Below are 24,394 nucleotides of genomic sequence, written 5' to 3'. Positions count from 1 at the left end.
CTGCTGTTTTCATGGGGGAATCCTGGGGGAACAGGAGCACACATGTATAAATGGGTGGGGGAACAGCGATGTTGTCCAATGATGTTCACTGTTGTGTCATACCACGCCCACTGGTGCAAATGAAATATAGCACAGAATGTGACATATTGGTCAAAATGCTCCAGTTCTGTAAAACAACAAGTACTGGAGTATGAAAGGAATGTTAGAAAACAGGACAGAAGGACATACTTTGCAACCAGGGAAACAAATGTGATTATTTCCCAGGAGTGCATGCACCCTTGGTGAAGATATCCTTGCGCTGTGTACACATTCCTAAAACAAAAAAAATTCCTTCCAGTAGCACCTTAAAGACCAACTAAGTTAGTTCTTGGTATGAGCTTTCGTGTGCATGCACACTTCTTCAGATACACTGAAACAGAAGTTTCCAGACCCTTCTATATAGTGAGAAGGTGGGGAGGGGTATTACTCAGAAGGGTGGTGGGAATGGGTGATTGGCAGATAGCTGTGATGAGCCTGTTGACGACTCTTAACGACTGCAATAGGTCTTACAGGAAAAAGCAAGGGGTGAGAAGGTGAAAAATGGCTTTGTCATGTATAATGAGATAAGAATCCAAGGTCTTTGTTCAGACCAGGTGTCTCCATGGTTTTAAGTTTGGTGATAAGTTGCAATTCAGCAGCTTCTCTTTCCAGTCTATTTCTGAAATTCCTTTGTAGTAAAACAGCTACTTTGAGATCTTGTATAGAATGTCCATGGTGTTGTCCGGGTGTATGTGGCAGCAAAGTTGGCATCTGGGTTTATTGCAGGCTCTGGTGCCAGTGTCCGTGTTAGGTCTGGTTGTAGTATTATTGTGGGTTAGGAGTTGTTTAAGATTGGGTGGCTGTCTGTAGGCAATGAAAGGTCTTCCTCCCAGAGCTTGAGAAAGAGAACTGTCATTGTCCAGGAGAGGTTGTAGATCTCTGATGATGCGTTGTACAACACCATTACTGGCCCCAACAACATCACACATACCATCTCAGGACTATTTAATTGCTCATCGTCTAACATTGTGTATGCCATCAAATGCCAACAGTGTCCTTCAGCTCTCTATATTGGACAAACACAGTTGGAGGGTAAACAATCTCACTGCATTTCAAGCTGCCAATGTGTTCAGAGTCTTGGTTAGAGCTGGGTGGGAAACGTTGGCAGGTACTGCTGGGCTACATCTCCCATCAGTCCTGACCACTGGCCATACTGGCTGGGGTTGATGGGAGTTAACTATGGGAGCACATTGTTAAACGATGGAAGGCACTGATAACCAATGGTGGTTTTAAAAGATTAGACAAATTCATGGAGGCAAAAGTTCTCAATGACTGCTAGCCATGATGGCTATGCTCTGCCTCCACAATCAGATGTAGTAATGCTTCTGAATATGAGCTTCTGGAAACCGCAGGGGAAGGAACTGCTCCTGTTCTCAAGTCCTGCTTGCAGGCTTCTCATGGACACCTGGTTGGCCATTGTGAGAACCAGATGTTGGACTAGATGGGTCATTGGCCTGATCCAGCAGAGTCTTCTCATGTTCTTATATTCATATGTTCTCATCCAGCAGGCTCTCCTTATGTCCTCTAGAGGCTGCTCATGTGTTACATTGAATGCAGGTGAAACCTGTCTCTACGCATGTATAACTGTTTGTGTGAAAGGGATTTGTTGATTTGGGCAGCTCAACTATTCCTACACACATGTACTCAGACTGTACACCGGTTGGATGCAATGTGTGAACACCACTTCTCTCTCCACCCATGGCCCGCCTCCTTTAAGAGTGCCTGCTGTGTCTCTCCCCATCTCCTTTTGCATTTGTAAATGTAGCAAGAATTACAAAAATGTCCTACTTTCTCCAGTGGTGAAGTGAGGCAGGGAAAGGCAGGGATGAAACACAACCACTTGTTTCACAGCAGGAACGATGACACCATCTCCTGGGGTGCTATCTGCCTGTTTTCTGTATGCCAAATAAATAAAGCTCCCCACCCTCTCGAGAGAGAAGCCTACCCAATAAGCAAAGCAAAGGTAGGCTAACATGGTTAAGTACTAAACAACACCACTGTCTATTTATACGCTACCTTTTCATAGTTAAAATCATGCTTAAGGTGGCTTTCAGCATGGTAAGAGTTACATAATTAGAAAACATATATATAACAAAAGCAGTCATAAGCAATATATTGAAAATATCAACAATTATGCAATAAAACCAAACAATCCCCACACAATGGAAAGGAGGTGTGGAGGGGCTCTTCACTTACAGGGTGGCTGAATACGTTGAAGAACTGAGTGCTTGTGGGACCCCAGACATTTGCCACCTTAATTTGCCCAGAGCAATCTATATCCACATGCAAATATTTTGCAAATTGGTGCAATGTGCCTGTGCCCTGCCGTCGAGTCTTTTAAGTAGCAACACTACTGGAGGTCAGAAACAAAGCAGGAGATGTATAGATTTCACCACCCAAAAAGAATTGTCTTTCCTCTGGTCTGATCCAGCCTCTCTTCAAAGTTTAAAGCATCTCAGGTCTCAGGGTGATCAATGCCACCAACTGAAGGCACCAGCTTCTCCTTACCAACTCCTCACCCCCACCCCACCCAAGCAAAAGCAAACATAGCCAGATTGTTTTCTCTATCCCCTTTCTCCCTTGCCTGCAACTGCTTCAAGTGCTGTCAAGCCCCATTAGGCACAATGTGGTCCAGACTGATTCAAGATTAAGCCCTTTTTTGGTGAAATCCAATTGAGGACTTTTCTTACCTTGAGGGGGCGGCTGATATTACATTAACTAAGGCTGCCCACACTTTTCCACCCAGAAGCTCCGCAGAAAGAGAGAGAGGGAGAGGGGGAGAGAGAGGATCAAATTCTTCAGGGGAAACAACTATTGGGGTGGGGAAGAGAAGGGGTTTCTGGGGCACCCCCTCCTTAATGCACTGAAGATCAAACCCGCTCCCCACTCCAAAGTCTTGAGCCTTCAGGAGAGAAAAGAATCCTTCCAGCTGCTCCAGGCTAAACCTACTTTCTCCAGTAAGGGAAAGCGATCAGGATGCTCTAGGGCAAAACATCTGGGAGGTTTTTATTAATACAGTAATTCAATCACGTGGAAAGAAGAGAGACACAGAGGTTTAAAAAGCTCTCTGGTGCCTTGCCTACAGCTTTTCCTCTGGTCCCAAAGGAGAGCCGGGTCTGCGACACTCATCCTGCCCTGCTGGTCCTGTATATGTCTCACCCACCAAGCTCGGCAACCTTTGGGGCATGGGACATCTATCTTGGTTGAGTGTCGTCTTCTGCTAAGAGAATTAACCTGTCTGCTGGTGAGTTTTCATAAGACCTCTGTTAAAGCAGGGGTTGGTTTTGTGGGGGTGGGTTGGGTTAAGTTTTGTGGGGTTTTGAAGAAGCAAGGTGTGACCTCTGTCTCTATACACAACAATATTGTCTATTTTATGCAGTAGGGAGGAGTGGGTCTGGTGTTTTCAGTTTCTCTTTCTTTCTCATTTTTCTAAGCTGAAATTCAATTCTCCACATTGCTACATAAGGTTGTGGGGTTTTTTTGGGTTTTTTATGTCTTCATGAAAATTTACCTGCTAATTTCTCCCATTTTGTGTATGCCATTTTTGCCAAATACTTTTGCAAAACAATGTTCCCGGCTGTGATGCATTTTTGTATGTTATTGTCATTAATATATGCTCTCACTCTCTCTTTTGCACACTTTACCCTAATATATACATTTTGTACACATTACTTGGATGGAGAACTGCATTGCAAAATTCAGAGAAGTGCATATTTCAAACACTGCCTGCGTTTTTGGTTCTCATACTGTTTTGGAAAGCACCAATTAGATGTGCCTTTAAATGTGAACTGAACTGAATTTCTGCTCCATCTCCATCTCCAGTGTGCAGATGTGTGTCCCGATGTGCACAGCATCATCATGGCAGACTGTGTGTCAGTCTGCTGCACTGCCTGTGCACAAATATGATTCTTCCATGTACAAGGTGTGAAATTTGTCTCAACAATGGGCCTGGCAAAACCTTAACAATGTATATCTGAAGCACAGTTGTGTAAGACAGTGCATAGCTGGTTGTGTTTGGGGTTCTCTCTTGTGTGTCTGTGTGGAGGCATGTTAGTGTGAACAGTTCCTCTGCAATAGCTTTGGCTAACCCTCGTTTTGTTTACACTGTAATTGTAGGTAAATCCTGAGAACCCATATTTATCTCCCATTTCATGCATATGCATTCTAGGAACTATGCAGAACGGGAGTGGGGAATCTTTGGTCCTCCAGATGTTGCCGAACTTCAAGTTTGAAATCCCATTGATTTTCATGAGAGGGAAAAACATGTACTTAACATTCTTCTTATGCTGAAATCAGTGAAGTAAAAAAAAACCACACACACCAGAAACTCTTGATTTGGGCTAGATTGCCCCAGGGCATGAGATGTGTCACTGTTGCCCACTGCCTTGAAGGCGCACAGATTGGTTAGGCAGGTGTTATTTTTTAAATGCATTATTGACACTGATTTCCCTATCCTTTGTTGTTTCCTTCTCTCTGATTCAAAGCTGAATTTGGCTTGTTTTTATTCTTTACCCTTCACTCAAATTAAGTGAAACAAGGGCAAACATTTTATAGCACAAATTGAACCACTATTGGATTGCGGTTTGAGCTTGAGAATGTGTGTGTGTGAAAGAGAGACAGACAGACAGATGTCTGCTAAAAACATGGGAATAGCTCAAGAACTATGTTGGATGAAGACTATGAAGGGATGGAGCAGGGAGAGGAATTCAGATCTCATTTAAAGATGTAGATAACTTCTGAAAGCAATATGCACACCAAAATGCAGCTTTCTTTTAGACTTCACTCTTCGCCATATTTTGGGAGGAGGTGTGAAAATGCATGTACTGGGGGAAAGTGTGCATAAAAATGCACATATTGCTGAAAATAACACATGAAGATGCATCATACTAGGGGAAATTACTTGCCAAATATTCCATTAGGCAAGATTGCAATCCAAAAAAAATGTATATAGTAGGAGAAAGTTGAACTAAACTGCTGATGGGTTTTCATTAGGACTTTTTGTTTTTTTAAAGCAAATTGATGTGGAAATGTGGAGAACTGAACTGAAGGTTTGAAAAATGAGACACTAAGAGAAACTGAAATCAACATATTTGCCCATTCATACTGACATGACATAACTATTCCAGAAGGAATTAAAGTCACCCTCTGGACTATGTTTGGATTTTGTTGTTTGGGGAGGGGTAGTGCTTCTGGTGGAGGACATGTTGTGCTCCTTCTGGGGTAGTTTGTCCAACGTTGGTCGCCACACTGCATTCTGCTCTCACCTGTGCCTCCTAAAAGCTGTCAGCATGGGAGAGTGGCCACACCCCAAGAATGGCTTTGACTAGCTGGCAAAATCAGGTGAAGGTAGCCAATTGGTCTCAAAACACTTGGTGAGTCAGGGACTTCCCCTGCATGCAAAGACAGGCTCTGGTGGGTTGAGTGGATGAGACCAATAATGGTCAAGAAGACAGTTTCTGAATGTGCTGTAGAGGGAAGTGAGGGGCACATGAGGCTCATTAATCTAGGAAGAAGGGAAACTCTTATCCTAAACCTCCGCTGCCTTGTGGGATATCTTCAGGAGAAGAAAATGCTAAGGAGTAAACCCTACACAAATCCAGAGTGGAATCCTTAAGACTGTTGGATGGCACCTTGTATGCCTCTGTCCAGCAACCCCTGCAGCCAAGCTGGTGCCAAATGTATTGCTCTGCTTTCCTTTGGACCACATCAGTGAGGCAGAGAGTCAGGTATTGTCGTCTGAGCAGCCCAGGACCTCCATACTCACTGCCCATGCTTCCCCCCTGGGTAGTTCACTTAAGTCAGGGGTCGGCAAGGTTTACCTCGCAAGGGCCGGTTCACTCCAGCAGAGATCCCTCTGTGGGCCAGATTGTGCACATGTGTGAGCAAGCGCACCCATGATTTCCGGCATCTGCGCAGGCGCAATTTCCAGCACCGTGGAAGTGAGTTACAGTGCTGAGCCGCACCAGTTTAGTGCAGTGTGCAAGGACTTGCCGAGCAGGTGGCTTGGTTCGGGGACGGCTCATGGGCCACTTAAATGACCCTTGTGGCCCATGGGCCTTAGGTTGCCTAGCCCTGACTTAAGCGCTGCTAATGCAGTGGTTTGACTTAATCCACAGAGGTGCACTCCATTGTCTCTCGAGACAGATAGATGCCAACAACGGTTACTATATTTGCTTTGTGTGTGTGTAAGCTGCCCTGAGAATATTTTTCTTTTTATTTCTGCAATTGAAGGGCAGCATAAACATTTTTAAAGTAACTACAGGCAAACAAATAAACACACAAGGATGGCCCTATCCCAAGTCTGGCTCCAAATGGAGCAAATGGAGCAGCAAATGGAGCAAATGGAGCAATAAATAATTATCATAATTATTTATTGATTTTATTGGTCACTTTTTAAAAAGTAACTCAAAAGCAACTTACAAAAATAGCACATACCATAAAACTAAAACAAAGTAAAAGCTAAAGACACTTTCAAATTTATGAAAAGGCAGGACAAAAACATCCCACTCCCTGAAGGAGGCCACAGGTAATTTAAAACCAAAGACCTGGCAAAAAAGAAGCACCCAAGGACAGGTAATGAAGGTGACAGGTGGGTTTCCTTGAGGAGAATAATCCATCCCTAGTTCTTCTGCAACAGTGGTGGAAACCTGTGGCCTTTCAGGCATAGGTGCCAACTCCCTGGGGCCCTGGGTGCCCAAGCACCTACAAAATTCCCCATGAAGGGGCCAAGCACCCACAAATTGGGGGGCCAGGACCATGGCACCCACAGCCCTGGGCACCCATGGTCACAGGGCGAAGTTGGGACTCCTGCTTCCAAGTGTTGCTGAATGTCAACTACTATCCTGACCATTGACCATGCTGGCTGGGGCTGATGGGAGTTGGAGTCCAACCACAGCTGGAGGCCTGCAGGTGCCCCATCCCTGATCTAGAAGAAGTGTGCAGAAGTGTGTGGGCTTGGACTGGGAGGCAACGAGATATCCCTGAGCAACGGGGGGGGGGGGGATCTCGTCTGAAGGCAAGAGTAGGCAGTCCGAATTGTGTCTACTAATCGATGTCCACGATTCTAGAATCCACGCTGAACATTCTATCTGTGTGCCTAAAGAATCTCTCTCTCTGGCACTTAGCTTAGGTGAGCAATATGAGCAACATCCCTTCCCTCCCCTCTCCGCCTCGACGTGCGACTGTGCGCCTTGGGTGAAGCGGTGAGTCCCCAATTGAGAGTGGGAAGCTAACAGAGGCGGGAGAGTTACTCTGAATCCCAGGAGTACCGTTGCCTTGTGCCCTTCCGTGGCCACCTGCTTGGTGCGGAGCAGGGATGGGCGACAAGGAGGAGGGTCCGCTCCGCTGGCGAGAAGAAGAAGGCGCAGACGGTGCACGGCGGCGGCGCCTGGAATCAAGGGCCGGTTTAGTTTGGCCCCCGAGGTGGAGGAGGCGAGCTAGGGTTTTGCTTTTTTTATTAATAATAAAAAACTGGGGAAGGCTGTCAGGAAAGCGAATCGCTGCTTTTTCCATTTTTCCTCACACACCCGCCTCATTTGCATGCCCTCCTCCCTCACCGCCTCCTTTCTCCGAGGCGCGTTTTTGCGCTGCGCTCTTGGAGAGCCCTCGCCAAGAGCGCCCTTGCGCGCTCCGGGGGAGAAGACGAAGGGGGCGCTTCCGTTCGCTCCCACTTCTCGCCAGTCTGCCTCGCCTCCCACTCGCGCTTCGCCCCTCCGCTCTCCCACGCTGAGCTTCTCTTTCTCTCTCGGTGTGTGTGTGTCTTCCCCCCTCCCTCTTTCTCTCTCCTCTTGGACGTCTCAAGGCGACAATGACCAAGTCCCTGAGCCAGCCCGAGCAGAGGGACTCGGCGGTGGCGCCCTTGCGGGACTGCTCTGACCCGCCGCTCCAAAAGAAGGACGTGGAGCTTCTCCTGGTGAAAGAGCAGAACGGCGTACAGTACACCAGCAGCAACCTTCTGGAGACCCGTAGCCCGCGCTACAGTCCCACCGCCGGGGAGCCAGAGCGGGAGACGTGGGGCAAGAAGATCGACTTCCTCCTCTCGGTCATCGGGTTCTCGGTGGATCTGGCCAACGTGTGGAGATTTCCCTATCTCTGCTATAAAAACGGAGGAGGTAAGAGAAGTCTCTCCCCTCTCTCTCTCTCAATCTCTCTTGTAAACATACGATCTTCTCTTCTGCATCTTTGTGTTTCTCAATAGCATAACCGACCCGACTAGCCTGTGGAAGTTTTACGCGAATGGTTAGGAGAAGGTTTGGAAGCCAGGGAGTGGAAGGCAGGTTCTTGTCCCACTGTGCCCTCCCTCGATGCACACGAAGGCCCTTAGCAAGTCGCATGCTCCCACCCTCAGTTCCTACCAGGAGAAGGGAAATAGCAGGGATCTACCTCCTAGGGTTGTTATGAGGGTGGCCGTAGTAAAGAACACGGGGGCACCCTGATTGCTTACTTAGAGTTCATTTATTTGCTTATCCTTCACACCTCTTCCTTTCCCTTCTTCCAAACAGTGTCAAGGAAGTAAACACCACCACCTCCTCTTTTTAAAAAAAATTATATTGAGTGACAGGGTTGGCTTGGGATCTCCTAGAACTTCACTGGATGAGTAGAAATTTGAATCCAGCACATCATGCTCCTTGTACTACTGCTAACTGTGCATTTTAAACTGTATTCTAACTTATATTTTAATCAACTGTTTTTGTGTGTGTGCTTTAATGTTTTTACTGTATTTATATTCAGTGTTAGCTGCCTTGAGCCCGGTCTTGGCCGGGGAGGGTGGGGTATAAATAAAAAATTATTATTCTTTATTATAGGATCTAACCTTGACAGTCCCAGCTGATGCACGTTTTACTTGAAAGGTGCAAGGGGTTACGGCTTGAAAGTGTCATCCTATATGCATGTTTACTCAGAAGTGAGACCCGCTAAGTTCGATGAAGCTCAGCAACATAGTAGTGATTCCCACTGAGTCTTACCCCACTGATAAGTGTGTTAAGGACTACAGCTTGTGTTTAGGATTGCACTATGAAACTCTTTGCAGATTAAAGGGGAGTGTAGTGGGAGCAGTTGGTGGAAAGGGCAAGCTGTTTTAAGCACTTCTGTTTTCCTTGAATATGAAAGAGGGAGAGAGCTGAGTTACAAACTGACTATGATGAACATTTCTATACAGATCCAGGACTTCAAAATTTCCCAGCATCTTGGGGCTGATTCATTCCCTGCACTCTAGTCAGTGTCTCATTGCCTGATGACTCTGAATGGGTGATCTGCTGTGCTTTCAAAGAGAATTGTGTCTTTTGGGTAATGAAGCAAATACTCAGATTGCTTTTGATGATTGTTATATTAATGATTACATTTTTATCCCTTTCTTCCTCCAAGGAGCTCAATACAGTGTAGAGAGGTCTCTTCTCCACCCCTTCCTTTGTTGACACAACAACCCTGTGAGGTGGGTTAGGCTGAGTGAGTGATCAGCCCAAGCTCAACCAGTATCTTAAGTAGGATTTGAACCCAGATCCACTACTTTTGCATAGCCATCACTTGGAGTGCAACAATCCTCTAGTGCAGTGTTTCCCAACCTTGTGCCTCCAGATGTTTTTGGCCTACAACTCCCATCATCCCTGACCACTGGTCTTGCTAGCTAGGGATGATGGGAGTTGTAGGCCAAAAACATCTGGAGGCACAAGGTTGGGAAACACTGCTCTAGTGATTGATGTGGTAGATCTATCCTAAAGAAAATACAGAAAGGCTGCTAAATCAGAACTTTGTTTTTTGTGAAATAGATGTGCACCAATCCACCCACCGTGGCTGTCCCAGAGAAGCTTGACTTATTTTGAGAGTGGATCAAATCCAGTCGCCCAGTGATCAGTGTAGGGCTGTGTACAGAACCCCCTATCCCTGTGAAATTACTACCCCAGGGACTCCTAAACTGTGGTCTTGCAATCACCAGTGGTCCACAAGCTTCATGCATGTGGCCTGTGGTGTGTCTCTAAAAAACAATCGCTATTTGAATTCTATAGAATTCTATTGGATTTGGATTGCAATGCAATCCAATACTACATAGAAGATAAACAGGGAATAAAAATGCAAATTAAAATCTAATACAGGGCATTGCAATTGCTACAACAGGTAGAATATATATATATATATATATATATATATATATATATATATATAGTGGTCTGCCAAGACCTCGACGATTTGCAGGTGGTCTGATGTGTGTATGTGCAGATTTGGGAAGTTTGACCTATCCAAACTTTTCCGCCTTGTTTTATTTAAATTTGGATGAACTTCTTGTGATTCCAAGCTTCTCTGACACGCAAAGGGGTTTGCTGGATCACATCAAGGACCCATCTAGCCCACCCTCCTCCTTCCCACGTCAGTCCCCTGCTGGGCCCTCTCAGCAACTGGTGTTCAGTAGATGCTGCCTCTTAATTCCAATTAGCCAGCAGGGCTAATAGTTGTGGCTCACCCAACAGCTCATGCACCCATTTGTTCACCACTGCTGGATTTAAGATTAATTTAAGATTCCATTTCCATGGCTATGTATCTGTGGCTGCATACACACCATACCTGGAAAACACATCTGCCAGCCTCCTGGCTAATAATCCTGGAAACTGTAGTTTGTCCCTCACAGAGCTACACTTCACAGCACCCTTAAGAAACCATAGTTCCCATGGGGTTTTTTGGTGACTTTTTCTTGTGGGGCGCTTTAAATGTGTTGTGTGTGTGCAGTCTATGTCAGGGACATGCGCTCCCTGCTGCCATTCCACTTGAACAAGAACTCCCCTTCATTGCAGAAACTGCAGGGAGCCATGAGGACTAGGCAGTTGTGCAGAGTTGCATGATTTGACAGCTGTGTAAATTTGTCACAGCGCAACCAGGTGCAGAGCAATGAATTAGGACAGTTCAGATTTCATCTGGTCAACAGATAAAAGGGATAAAGGCAGGGCCGGATTTAGGTTTCATGAGGCCCTAAGCTACTGAAGGTAATGGGGCCTTTTATATGTCCAGCTGTCCTTTGTCAACAACAAATTGTCGCTGTTTTTTGTGTGTTAAATATATGCTATATGGTAATTTATGGACCTAATAGGTATCTGAAGCCATTTGCACATAACAAAATATGTATTTTATCAAAGTAATTGTTGAACTGAAATACAATTAAGAAGAAGTATATCAATAGTGAAATAATTATTAAGCTCTAACTTAAAATGATTTTTTTATTCATAACAAACTTAATAATGCAAACACATTGGCATTTGGGAATAACAAAAGTTCCTTTAGAAACACAGTTTACAAAGACTCATAATGAGCAAACCAGGGATATTTTAGGGAGCAGGCTAGCAGGCAGGGCCCATTACTTACATCATAGGAGCCTACACAACACAAAACACTGTTGCTGTTTGTAGGTTGTTGTTTTTTTGTCTTATATTTTGGAAACTAGATCCAGGTTTTTTTTTCTTTAAAATTTTTTGGGGGCCCCCAAGAGAGTGGGGCCCTAAGCTATAGCTTGTTTAGCTTATACGTAAATCTGGCACTGGATAAAGTGCTTCTCCTTAAGGAGAGGAGCTGTTGCTCAGTGGTAGAGCTTCTGCCTTGTATTCCAAAGGTCCCAGGTTCAGTCCACAACATTTCCAGGTAGGGCTGGGTATGTGCCTTGTCTGAAGCCCCAGAGAACTGCTGCCAGTCAGAGGAGGTGATGCTCAGCAAGATAGTTCAAGGGACTGGTTTATATAAGGCTATGTACACACAGGAGGCCCAGTCCTTCTAGTGTCTGTCTAATTGGACTTGCTTTTGACAACAAGATGCCTTCTGCATGCTTGCTGGAGTAACTCCATCTTTGGGAATCTGCCAGTTCCATGCTGGAGGAACAGAGAGCATGGCAAACAGATGGAGAACTCTTGGCAAGACTGGGGTAGACGTTTGGCTACAAGGAAACCAGCAACAGAAGACACAGCTATGCTATGAAGCCTGGACCACTTGGTTGCCAGATTATAAAACAGTAGCTAAACATACTTCTTGCTTTTTAATAAATGATTTTTATTGAGTTTTAGTTAACATGCAATAAACACAGAGCAATATAGGCAATATAGGGACACAGGTGGCGCTGTGGGTTAAACCACAGAGCCTAGGACTTGCTGATCAGAAGGTCGACGGTTCAAATCCCCGCGACGGGGTGAGCTCCCGTTGCTCCGTCCCTGCTCCTGCCAACCTAGCAGTTCGAAAGCACGTCAAAGTGCAAGTAGATAAATAGGTACTGCTCTGGAGGGAAGGTAAACGGCGTTTCCATGCGCCGCTCTGGTTCGCCAGAAGCAGCTCAGTCATGCTGGCCACATGACCCAGAAGCTGTACACTGGCTCCCTCGGCCAATAAAGCGAGATGAGTGCCGAAACCCCAGAGTCAGTCACGACTGGATCTAATGGTCAGGAGTCCCTTTACCTTTAATATAGGCAAAGTACGTTATAGGAATGTCTGCAACAGGATTTGGAGTGGTATTGCAAAAGTTCATAGCACAGAATATCTGTAGCCGTGTGCGGTGATTCAGAGTGGACCAATATAAGCGGAAGTTCTCAAGCAGAAGGTAGACGTTATAGATATGCCCTCCACAATGTAAGCTGACTCATTGAAAGTTGCAGTGGAAAATAGAACTCAAAGGGGATAGGTGAATGTGCATTCCCCATAGCTTGGTGGAAGAGCATCTGCTTTGCATGCAGAAGGTCCCAGGTTCAATCCCCAGTATCTCTGAGTAGGGCTTGGAAATGCTAGATGGAGCTAATTGAGCTAGATGAGTCAATGAACTAAATGGGCCTGCTTCTGCAAACCTTTACAATAATGTTTTTTACAGTGAGTTTTGATAGGTATAAATTAGAATTGCAAGGGATGGAACTAGCCTCCAGAGCTTATGTTTTAGGGCCCAGAAAACAGTTTCCAGTCAGAAAACTTCCTTTGTTCAAGTTTACTTACACTTGCTTATGTTTCTGGTTACAAATGCAACATAATGTTCACATTCTGAAACTGAAGAGTGTTTGGCAAATTTGTCATGTTCCAGTCACACAAGGAGGACATCACTTGCTTGCCCTGCGTATGATTCCTGTGCATTTGATATCTGATGGCTGAACTTGTGAACTGACTTGGCTGAAAAGCTTTGCGTTTGAGATCATGGGGTGATAGGAACTTTCAATTTGTTCTTTTCTTTCTTTCTTTCTTTCTTTCTTTCTTTCTTTCTTTCTTTCTCACACTCATGTACCATTGACAGGTGATGGACACCCTTATCTGAACCAGTTATATGTGGTTCCCTCAGGCTATAATCTTGTCCACATATTACACTCAATGCATGAGCAGTCTGTGTACCTCTGCACAAAATAGTTGATCTGTACAGCTATTCACATGCAATGTGCAATTGGTGTACAATTTCTATACCTTTATACACAGTAGTTGAGCTGTACAAATCAGCAAGTGTACAGTCTTCCACACAAATGTGTGTGTAGGGTCAGCATGTACCTGTATTCAGTGCAACATGTATCAACAAGCCAATAAATAAATATCTTTCCCAAGTTAAGTACAGTAATATGCATGGACATCCAAACCAGTCATAGGCATTAGAATGATTATTCCCTCATCTAGATAGCTGTGGTTATCCCTACAAGTCCTCTGGTGACTTGCTCTGACAACCCCACACCTAAGCAAGCCCTGGGCCCATTGTCATTTTGAAGTTGGAGATATATCAGATTAAAGCTCTCTACCAGCCAGCCCATGAATTTGGGTCTTTCATTTTCATGCACAAACGCCGGATGCTTTAACTTCAATCACCTGGATTTAAAAGATTTGGCCCGATTCCCCAAGTAGTAGCATAAGGATATTTAAACACACACACACACACACACACAAATCATTTCCTGCATTCTGGGGCTTTGTTCTCTGGTGATTTATTTATTTATCATTTGCCCTGGGAAGGTCATGGATGAGAGTTCTGGCACAGGGCGTCCTTTGTGCAGACGGCTTATCTCTACTAGCTCTTGCAGTAATTCTCCCCAAAGCATGACAAAGGTGAATGTAAAAGTCCATTTTCTTTGTAAAAGGGAAGACATTATGGGTTGTCTGGGCTATGCAGGGCCAGTGTTGGGAGCTGGCACTGCTGGGAACTTGTCAGGGCCTTCGCACCAGAAGCAGCCATGCTGCTGACTAAGGATAGCAAAACACATTTTTTCTGCTCTGCCCTGTATTCATTGCATGCAGCGTGGTTTCCATTCTGCTGCAGTTCATCTTCCATCAAAGCCAACCTTTTTCATATCAGTGTCTGCTGCAGAAAAATTGTGCAACTTATGTACTTTATGTAATTGACATTGTTCCACCCTGTTCATTTCAGGGCAAAGGAAACACAATGCAAAGGGAGGAATGTAATCAATTACATATGATTTTGCAAACTGAAAGCAACAACAATGGCAAACGTAAATTGCATTCACATGTTTGATATTAGTTCCAGGCATCGGGTAGCCTTCAGTGTTAGGGTGGCACAGAGCATACCCACTGAAGTTAATGAACATTATGATTGCCGTATTTACTCAAATGCAGTGCTTTTTTTCTTTTAAAAATGTTTAGGGGTACTCTCATTTTCCTACTCATATTGAAATACTGCCCCTCAATGAGGCCAATGTTTAGATTCATGAAATGTTTAGGGGTATGCATACCCCTATGTCCCCCCCCCCCAAAAAAAGCAATGCTCAAATGTAATGCGCACCTTTTTTGGCCAAATTACGTCGCGGAAATTAGGGTGTGCATTAGATTTGATGGTGCATTAGATTTGATTGCAAGCTTGAAAAACACCCTCTGACTTGGCAAATACTTTTTTGGTTTCAAGGTTTTGAAAAGAGAGGTGTGCATTAGATTCAATGGCACATAAGATTTGTGTAAATATGGGAATTTCATAAGGTCTACTCTGAGTAGGAGTAGTGTTGCATACCACCCATAGAATAGCATATCATGAGCATTTGCAGTTTTCACTCCCTTTTCTGTTTTCATCTGAATTCTCTGAGATCCCTACAGCCTCACTTGTGTTGCTTCTCATCTTTATCCTTGCTCTTTGCAAGTCTGTGAGTTGTAAGAAGTTCGAGGAGGAGGAGGAGGAGGAGGAGGAAGAGGAGGCTCCACTTAACTTTGCTCTCTCTTGGGTTGTAGTGTGGAGAGTACAAGCAATTTAATTTTTTTATTATTATTTATTTATTTCTTTGCTCAAGGAACCCCAAAATATGGAGCAAATACTGAATTGCCTCTCTGCCTAGACTGGGAATAATTTAATGCTAATGGTGCACTACATGGTCTTTGAGCAACTGTGAATCTTTCATGCTCCAAAATGCATGCAAATCCTAACAAGGATGCTCCTGCTCCACAAGATTTTAAGCTGAGATGCATGGTCAGCGGCGCTGGATGGTGCAGCTCTTTCTAGACTGTCCCAGTTCAAATTTCAAATGGGGAACTACATATTTCAATGCACTCCATGTAATAATGTAATACAGAACATTAAAGGTAAAGGTAAAGGTACCCCTGCCCGTACGGGCCAGTCTTGACAGACTCTGGGGTTGTGCGCCCATCTCACTTAAGAGGCCAGGGGCCAGCGCTGTCCGGAGACACTTCCGGGTCACGTGGCCAGCGTGACAAAGCTGCATCTGGCGAGCCAGAGCCGCACACGGAAACGCCGTTTACCTTCCCGCTGGTAAGCGGTCCCTATTTATCTACTTGCACCCGGAGGTGCTTTCGAACTGCTAGGTTGGCAGGCGCTGGGACCGAGCAGCGGGAGCGCACCCCGCCGCAGGGATTCGAACCGCCGACCTTTCGATCGGCAAGTCCTAGGCGCTGAGGCTTTAACCCACAGCGCCACCTGCGTCCCTCGAATACAGAACATTACAGTATAGCAAAATAGGGGTGGGGTAAAAGGTCAACCCGAGGGTCACATTCCCTCCTGGGCAACCTTCCAGGGGCCACATGTCAGCGTGTCCTTGGACTCTGATAACACCTCCTGCTTCCCTGGATGGAGGTTATAGCAGTGAGTGTGTGTAGAAACTAGCTTCCTGTACAAAGGTTAGAATTTACATTTGTTGCTGTGTCCACTTGTCTCTGGCTCTGCCGATCTCTGAGATATGGAGCTCAGAAGTTTACCCAGAAATGAATATGGCCTTTGGGATGAACAGGGTTCCCCATTCTTGGGATGGGGGTGATCTGAATTGCTCACCCAGGCACACACTTATGGGTGTCCATACATCATATGTGCCTATCTTTCTCTGCCTTGATACCGTGTGTGTGTATGCATATATATATATATATATATATATATATATATATATATGCAAAGCACTCTGGCAAATCACAAAGCCATTCACCTGACATGTGTCAAAAGCCTTCCTATTGTTCCACGATCATTCTATTGTTCGTTGGTTGGTACTCTGCTCTGCTGGCATGTGTGTAATACGGGGAATCTTTTTTGCTACTGGAGAGCTATTCTTAGCTGATGGAAATAAGAGCCCAATCTACGCCTGCTGTGTCTTGAACCACTTCCTGTAGAAACCGCATGCCGCACACTAGTCGAACGGCAAACTACTGGGGGAAAGAGCAGTTTGGAGAGCTCCTTTTGGAGCTCCCCATAATCTCATTTTCCCTCAGACCACCCTGATCAATTTGGTGCCACCAGGAAACTTGGCTGTTTTGCTACTTGCCCCTAACTCCAGGGCATTTATGAAAAAGTTACAAAGCACAGGTTCCAGAAGTGATTCTTTGAGGGGGTGGGGGTGGGGATCCTACTTTATACATCCCTTCATTGTAAAACAAAAGTAACAACAACTCTGTATATTTATTCTGACTTTCTGCTTCCTTGGAACTTTGGAAGGGAGGTCCGACAGCTCGCCTGTCAATCATCTGACATAGTTATGACGTGTGCATTATCCTGCCCACCTGTTGAAGTCCTTTGCTCAGTATTTGATAAGCGCTCAACTGCCAGCTGGTTGTTGGGCACTTGGAAAGTGCAGTGCAAGGTGTTTTGCAAACCATATGCCCAGTGCTTGGGAGGTGCAAGGACTGGGGAAAACTGCAGCCTCATGGGACAAATTTGGCCTGCAAGTTGTAGGTTCTCCATTCTTGCTTTCTGCCTATAATATATATGCTCTCATTTGAAACCAAGAACTCCATCTTACCCATCTTGGTTTGGAGGCTTCTAGCATTAGCATATAAATGCTTTCAGTATTTACAGTGTTTTTCTCTCCAAAAGTCTTTGGCATGTTCACTTTGTTCTATGGTGCTTTGTACTCCTCGAATTGCTGTCATGTCCCCCTTGTGCACGCTGATTCCCTAGTTCTACACCACTCCCATTTGCACCATCCTAAACAATTTAACCCTCATCCCTTGCGCATGATTTACTCTGAACTGGAGACTCCTCATCTACTGTCAGTTTTCTGAAAGTTGCTCTGCCAGAATTTTGGCTGTCATGTCCAACAATCTGTTTCCATTCTGGTTCACACAGAGCCCTTCTTCTTTGTATAGTCCTGGCTTGTCCCAAAATGCTCCCCAGCACCTACCAGATCCAGGCATCTTTTCCTGACACCAGTGTCCTGGCTACCAGCCATGATGGCTAAGCTCTGTCTCAGGGTGGCCCAACTTTTCATACCAAGTGGGCCACCAGAGTACTTTGACACAGGACCCACAGGGTGCACACTGCCTTATTGCACCGGGGTGTGTGTGTTAATGAACACTTTCCCCAGCCCTTGCACTGCCTTCCCAAAGCTGGGAAAGCACTAACTAGGCTTTGGGAAGGAGGCAGGAGGACCCTTGAACCCTGCCACAGCCCCGTGTCTCTTTCCCAAAGCCCAGCACCATGCTTGAGGGCAGGGCCGTCTTAAGCATAGCCGGTGCCATGGGGCAAAGATCCCTCCGGTGCCCCTCCAAAACAAGGGAGGGGGTGGTGGAAAATGTCCTCTGCCTCCCCTACTGCCCCGATCCCCGGCGTGGTGGCCATGATCAAGCAGGAAAATGTGCCAGAGGACATGCTCTCTGGCATCAGGGCACCCGAGAAGGCAGCCTAGGAAGGCTGCACACCGCCTTTCGCCAGGAAGCAGAAGGAGGACAATGACCGGGAGCAGGGCTGTCTTTAGCAGATGCAGAATCTTGGGATCCTAAGCCTCTGTGGGGATCGCTGTCCTCCTGCAGAGGCTTGGGAGGGAAGCTGCACGCCCGTCAGCCATATAGTTAGCGGGGCGCAGCTGGCGGGCATGCAGGGAAAAGGGAGGCTGCCAGCAAAGCCGCACAGCTCCCCCACTCGCTAGAGTGCCCCAGAGAGGTCAGCGCCCTGGTGCAACGGACCTCTAAGAGCAATGGGAAAGACAGCTCTGCTTGAGGGCTGGGCTGGGGTTGTCAAATGTTGCCGAGGACCACCAAAAAAGGCCTTGGGGGCCGCACATTGGACCAGCTTGCTCTTTCTCCATGTGCTTCTGAATACCAGTCATTGAAAACCACAGGGGAGAGTATTGTGCTCAGGTCCTGCTTGCATATTTCTCCTCAAGGACCTGGTTGACCACTGTGAGAACAGGATAATGGACTAGATGGGCCATTGGCCCAATCCAGCAGGGGTCGTCTTATGTTCTTATATCCAGGTGGGGCTAGGACAAAGCTTACCTGAATGAAAGCCTAGAGAGCCACAGCCTGTCGTTGTAGACAATACTGAGCTAGGTGGCCAATGGTATGACTCAATATAAGGCAGCTTCCTTTGTTTCACTAAGTACATGCCCACAACCTCTATCCATCAGGGACATTCTGCACAATACATCCGGCAATCTACCAGCATACCAGTTATTGCTGTTTATTGAGATAATTTTATTTGGAGCCTGGGTCATGAAATGGTGAGGTGAGGATAGTCTGTCCCGGCCTTATCTCACTGCTGCACTGAACTCACACAGCTGCCCAACTCACGCGTTTCCTTGGCTTGCGGATTAGGGCCTGAGATGCTTCTTCGAGTGGGGCTCTCCTCTTGCTCACAGAGCTGTGATCAAAGCTTCCCTGATGATTTTCTATAGAATGAAGAGAATGCTGCTTAAAGGGGGGGGGGGCGGGAATCATTAGCAGTGTGGGAGGATTCACTCTTCTGTTATGTGTTCAGTCCCTTTCATTTGGGGGAGCCTCAAATATATATTGGGACGCAGGTGGCGCTGTGGGTTAAAGCCTCAGCACCTAGGACTTGCCGATCGAAAGGTCGGCGGTTCGAATCCCTGCGGCGGGGTGCGCTCCCGCTGCTCGGTCCCAGCGCCTGCCAACCTAGCAGTTCGAAAGCACCTCCGGGTGCAAGTAGATAAATAGGGACCGCTTTCTAGCGGGAAGGTAAACGGCGTTTCCATGTGCAGCTCTGGCTCGCCAGAGCAGCGATGTCACGCTGGCCACGTGACCCGGAAGTGTCTCCGGACAGCGCTGGCCCCTGGCCTCTTAAGTGAGATGGGCGCACAACCCCAGAGTCTGTCAAGACTGGCCCGTACGGGCAGGGGTACCTTTACCTTTACCTTTACAAATATATATATTATTTTCTTCAGGCCACAAGGTGGAGCCATGTAACTTTAAAATAATAATTAACGTACAACGTATATAAATGTATAGGCTACATATTACCAGCTCCTGAAGAAGTCAAGTAGATATTTTCAGAAGTCTTTCTTTATTTTTATTTTTTTGTAGTACAAAATCTTTGGTACACGTTTTCCCAACCTGGCGCCTTCTAAATATTTGGACTACTCAGTGGTGCTGGCTGAGACTGAAGGATTGTAGCCCCAGTCATCTGGAAGGCACCAGTTTGAGAAAGTCCTCTCTGGAATCGTAAACATGTACTTTACAGCTGGTAAAAGGACAAATCTGCTGAGCACCAGTTTTAAACACCAGCCATCTAGATTAAATCATCTGTGCATCATATTTAGCTGGTCAGACCTTCACGTGTACCACAGAATGAAATCTCCCTGATCCCGTAGAGCTGAATTTCAGCCTTCAGTTCAAGGCAAATTATGCAACTCCTGTGCTGAAGCTAACCAGGTCTTGTTCTGTGTCTGAGGCTACTTGGAAAAGCCATGATAGAAGAAATGTGGATAATAGGTTTGTGAATAAACACAATCCAATTAGCAAACTTGAGATTGGAGTTCTCTTCAGCTTTTGCTGCGGTATTACTTTCAGAGTAAAAACGGGTGTGGAGCCTTTTCCCTTTCCCTCAGAAGTAACTTTCTGAATGCCCATGATAGGTGGGGCTGGAGCCCAAAGGTGGGCAGAGCCAGCAGTAATAAGTAGGCAGAGCAACAAGTGTGACTCTCTAGCCCTTTCAAAGAGGGGCCCAGAGAGACCCAGGTTTAAAAAGGCTGCAAAATTTAGAGAAAAGACAAGTAAGAGGTGATACGATAGACGTATTGTGGTAAAACTGGATAGAGAAAAGTTCCTCTCTCATATCACTAGAGCTCATGGACATGCAATGAAGCTGAATGTTGGAAGATTCAGGACGGATAAAAGAAAGCTCTTCTTCAACCAAAGCAGAGCTAAACTGAGTCACTGGACCTGTGGCTGCTCCTCCAGACATAAAGGGCAGCAGATCTGACCTGGTGTTTGTTTTTGTTGTTGTTTTATTTGGAGTAGCTTCTGCTGAAGTAAACGCCTGCAAAGTTTGGAGCTATGCAGAATGCTTTGTTTTCATAAGCAGCTTCTTTTATCCACTGAACAATTTCTGTATCATTCAGAGAATGGATACCTGCTTTGTATGCAGAGAAAAACAGATTCAGTTAAAGCTCATTTTCTGTTGTATCATTTTATACTTTACATATTGTTGTAACAAGCACCGCTCCCCGCTGGATGAAATTGCAGAGCAAGAACTATTTCTTAAAAGGCTGTGAAATCTTGAAAGCAGAATTTCCACCTTTACAGGGCACTATGTATGTTTAATTTGGAAGGGAAACAGACTATTTAAAAAAAACAAAACACCTGAGGTTTATGAGCACTGTTACAAGATGTGAAAATGTGTGTGTGTGCCAGGTGGCGGCGGCGGGGTATAATTTCTCCCTTACAGTGTCTCATCTTGCACACTTCAGCTTTTCAGGATAAGACTTGTAAATGAACACTTTGATGTCAAATAACAGTCACATGGTTTGGAATAACAAGGGTAGGAAGTGCTCTGTCAAAGCATTCGGAAGAGATTGCAGGATCAAAAGGGAGCAGCTGGATGCGATTTGCATCTCTGCAGGACTTTTTTTGCCAACATTGGGAATCACAGCTCTTCCTGGGGTGGAGAGGTCAGCCGTGGCTGAAGGAACTGAAATATTACACTGATATCATTAGTTGCACGGCTGTGTAAACCTTCCTATGAGCACCTTCCTATGAGCACCTTAAGGTGGGTGTCCAAAGAGGCTCACTGTTGCCACAGATCAAAGCTGAGTGACACCTTGAAGCTCCCATCTTTGAACTTTATCTGTACTTAAATCCGTTATGATCTCCGGTTGTGTACCTGCTACAGCTTCATGGGTTGCTTATTTCACAAAATCTGTATAATGCTTGAATGACAGAAAACAACAACCTAAAAGTGTTTTACATAAATAATAAAACAAACATCACTAAAAAAGAGAGAGTTAAAATGACTTTAACCATTCAAAAAGATTGAAGTCCACGATGAGCTAAAAACCAGACTAAAGTGCGTGTCTGCTAGTGTTTCACATGTCTGGAGAAACTTGCCTAAACAAAAATGGTTATCAGGTGCAGAAAAGAGTACAATGAGTTTCAGGGTGTGGATGCTGCCATATGGTGTTCTTAGAAATGTGGAAGTGGCTGAGTGGAGATATATAGGGTAAAGTGATTTCTCAGGTCAAGAATATGGGAGAAATTTGATTTAGTTTGCCTAAATCAGGTGGTTACCTATTTTGCACTTTCCATGACAATGTGTATAATGAAAGACAGTCATCTTTTGAAATTCACAGTTTTTGGAATTTGGCAATGCTTTTCTCTAGTCAAGTCATGTGTTCAGAAAATGGATATAATAGGGTAAAGTCTGCATACAAATGCATATGTAAGTGAACATACAAAAATGCATTCTGTTAGGGGGAATGGCTTTACAAAAATGTCTGTGTTGTGACTCTTCACTTTAAGGGATGCATCCTGTTTCAGCTGTTGCTTACTTAGACGGTGTCAGGGAGACTTGAACCTTCTGCAATGGCTCCCGTCCAGTTTGAAACCATTCCAGACGCTGCAAATGCACTAGCAGTTTTATTGCTGGACCACTAGGAGATGCATTTGAGGGGCAGCAACGTGACATCCTTGTTCCAGAGGGGCACTAGTACCATGGGCTCATCTTGCCAACATATTCTAGGGCCTGCATTCCATGCAAATGCTTTTCTTGCTTAGAGTCTCTAAGACCTGCTGCCTCCGCGTAAGACTTAGTCTAAAGCTGGTGCTTGCTGAAGCAACATCAACATGACTCTGGAGGGCCACAGACTCTATCTGTGTTATGATGCAAGCACTCACTTTGTCATTGACAGGGGTGGGAAAATGGTCCTCTGAGAAAGGGTTGCAGCATTTGGGGCTTTTATAATTGAGGGGGAAAGGGTGGGGCATGATAGAGGTGTATGAAATTATGCATGACATGGAAGAAATGGATAGTTTTTATTTTTCTCTAGTTAGAAACCCATTGGGGAATTCACAGACTGACAATGGACTAAGGTAGTACTTCTTCACGTATTGCTTGGTGAAGTGCCAGTGCTTTTTTATAGAAAAAAAGGCTTTAGAACTGCCCCCTCTCCCCTGCCTTGCTCCTGCCTTGCTCTTACCCCCCTGCTGTTAACCCCTTCCATGGTGGGCTGCTGCTGTGGTCACAGTGATCAATATCTGATCGTGGTGGTGGCAGCAGGTTTCTTGATGGGAGGCAGAGGCAGGCAGAGGGAGTGGGCAGGGGCTGCCAAGTCAGAGCCAACCAGCCTCTAGGAGGGAGAGAGAAGGGGAGTCAGGAATGAGAGGGAGATAGAGAAAGCAGGGGAAGCGGGGGGGCTGGAGGGGAGGACAAGGGGATGATTTAACCTAGAGCAGAAAATCTCACAAGCACCTCTTGGGTAGAAAACCAAACCATAATAAATAAGGAGGGAGGTGGCAATAAAGCAGAATGAGGTGGTGGTGGGTGCAAAACTCAGACAGCAGTGGTAGCGGTGCTTCAAATCTCTCGGAAAGGCTGACCCAGCGGCTACTGAAGGGACAGGCAGAGATTGATCCCCCCCCCTTTTCATATGTATATATAGTGCACGTCTTTGGGATGGGGGGGGGGAGAAAAGGTGCTGGGACTGTGCTCCAGTGCACTCTGGCTCAAAAAAAGTACTGCTCTTAGCCTAAGATTGCCAGATTTTTGTCAATGAATTTGGGGACGCTTTTCAACTTCAATGGATTTTGTATGGGGACTGATTTGTAAATCTGGGGACTGTCCCCAGGAAACAGGGACATCTGGTAACCTTACCTTAGCCACAGGGAACATAGGAAGTCATCCTGTACTGAGCCACACTATTGAGCCTTCTGCTTCTATGATGTCAACACTAGCTAGAGCAGGGACTGTCCAGGGTTTCAGGCCGAGTCTCCCCCCCCCAGTCCAACCTGGAGATGCCCATGATTGATCTTGAGAGCTTCTGCATGAAAAGCAGATTCTCTACCATGGAGCTGTGTGACAACCCTTCTCCTGCTACAACCTTGGAAGGTAGAGGCACTTTCTGCTTCAGTTGCTTGGCTGCAGAAACACCACTTGTGAATTAAAACACAGTTGATTGTGGCACAGTGATAAGAGCCTTAAGTGTAATCTTGAGACATTTGTGTTTTTTGTTTGATCCTGCTCTAGGCAGAATTTTCAATCATCTACCTCCTATTGGCTTCTGCATTAATCCTCTTGAAAGACACACGTAGCTTATTTCAGATGTTTTAAAGCACTTTTCTTCACCTTAGTGTGCAGTGGCTCTCAGTGATCCTTCTCTCTGCCCCCTCTTGACCCTTTTTTTAAGAAGCTATTTTCTCTTTCCTCTCTAGAATGTGCTCCTTTCAGAATGGTTGTCTGGAAGCCTGTTTGCTTATTTGGGTTTTTTCACTCTGACAATCAAGGAGGAGTGAGCTAAAGAAAGAAAGTATTAAAACATTTTGAAGATCTGACTTAAGAAAGAAAGAAAGAAAGAAAGAAAGAAAGAAAGAAAGAAAGAAATGCCTTTGCAAATCCAGCCTCTCTCCAGCTTCTGAAGTGTTGGACACTTTAAAGTAGCAATCCAGTCTTAAAGGGATTTATATGCAAAATTTGGTGGAATCCAAAATGACTGATCTTTGTTCGCAG

The 24,394-nt window shown here is 45.5% G+C and overlaps 1 protein-coding gene and 1 long non-coding RNA gene across 2 annotated transcripts in view; one reads left to right on the top strand and one right to left on the bottom strand.

The window, feature by feature from the left end:
- The window catches only part of LOC310850962, a 285,884-nt gene that overhangs the window by 100,006 nt on the left and 161,484 nt on the right, over window positions 1-24,394 (bottom strand). The gene's annotated exons all lie outside the window — the stretch shown is intronic.
- Window positions 7,177-24,394, top strand: part of SLC6A2 (solute carrier family 6 member 2) — a 56,602-nt gene continuing 39,384 nt past the window's right edge. Inside the window, exons 1-2 of the mRNA XM_083752931.1 lie at window positions 7,177-7,280; window positions 7,880-8,189. Of these exons, the coding sequence (XP_083609057.1) occupies window positions 7,886-8,189 (304 nt within the window). The 5' untranslated portion in view covers window positions 7,177-7,280; window positions 7,880-7,885. The remainder of the gene's footprint in view (window positions 7,281-7,879; window positions 8,190-24,394) is intronic.

This window comes from Podarcis gaigeae (genome assembly GCF_964106915.1).
Source record: "Podarcis gaigeae genome assembly, chromosome: 8".
In the NCBI taxonomy this organism is placed as follows: Eukaryota; Metazoa; Chordata; class Lepidosauria; order Squamata; family Lacertidae; genus Podarcis; species Podarcis gaigeae.
The sequence above is the reverse complement of the archived record's forward strand: the minus strand, read 5'-3'. Positions and strand labels throughout refer to the sequence as shown.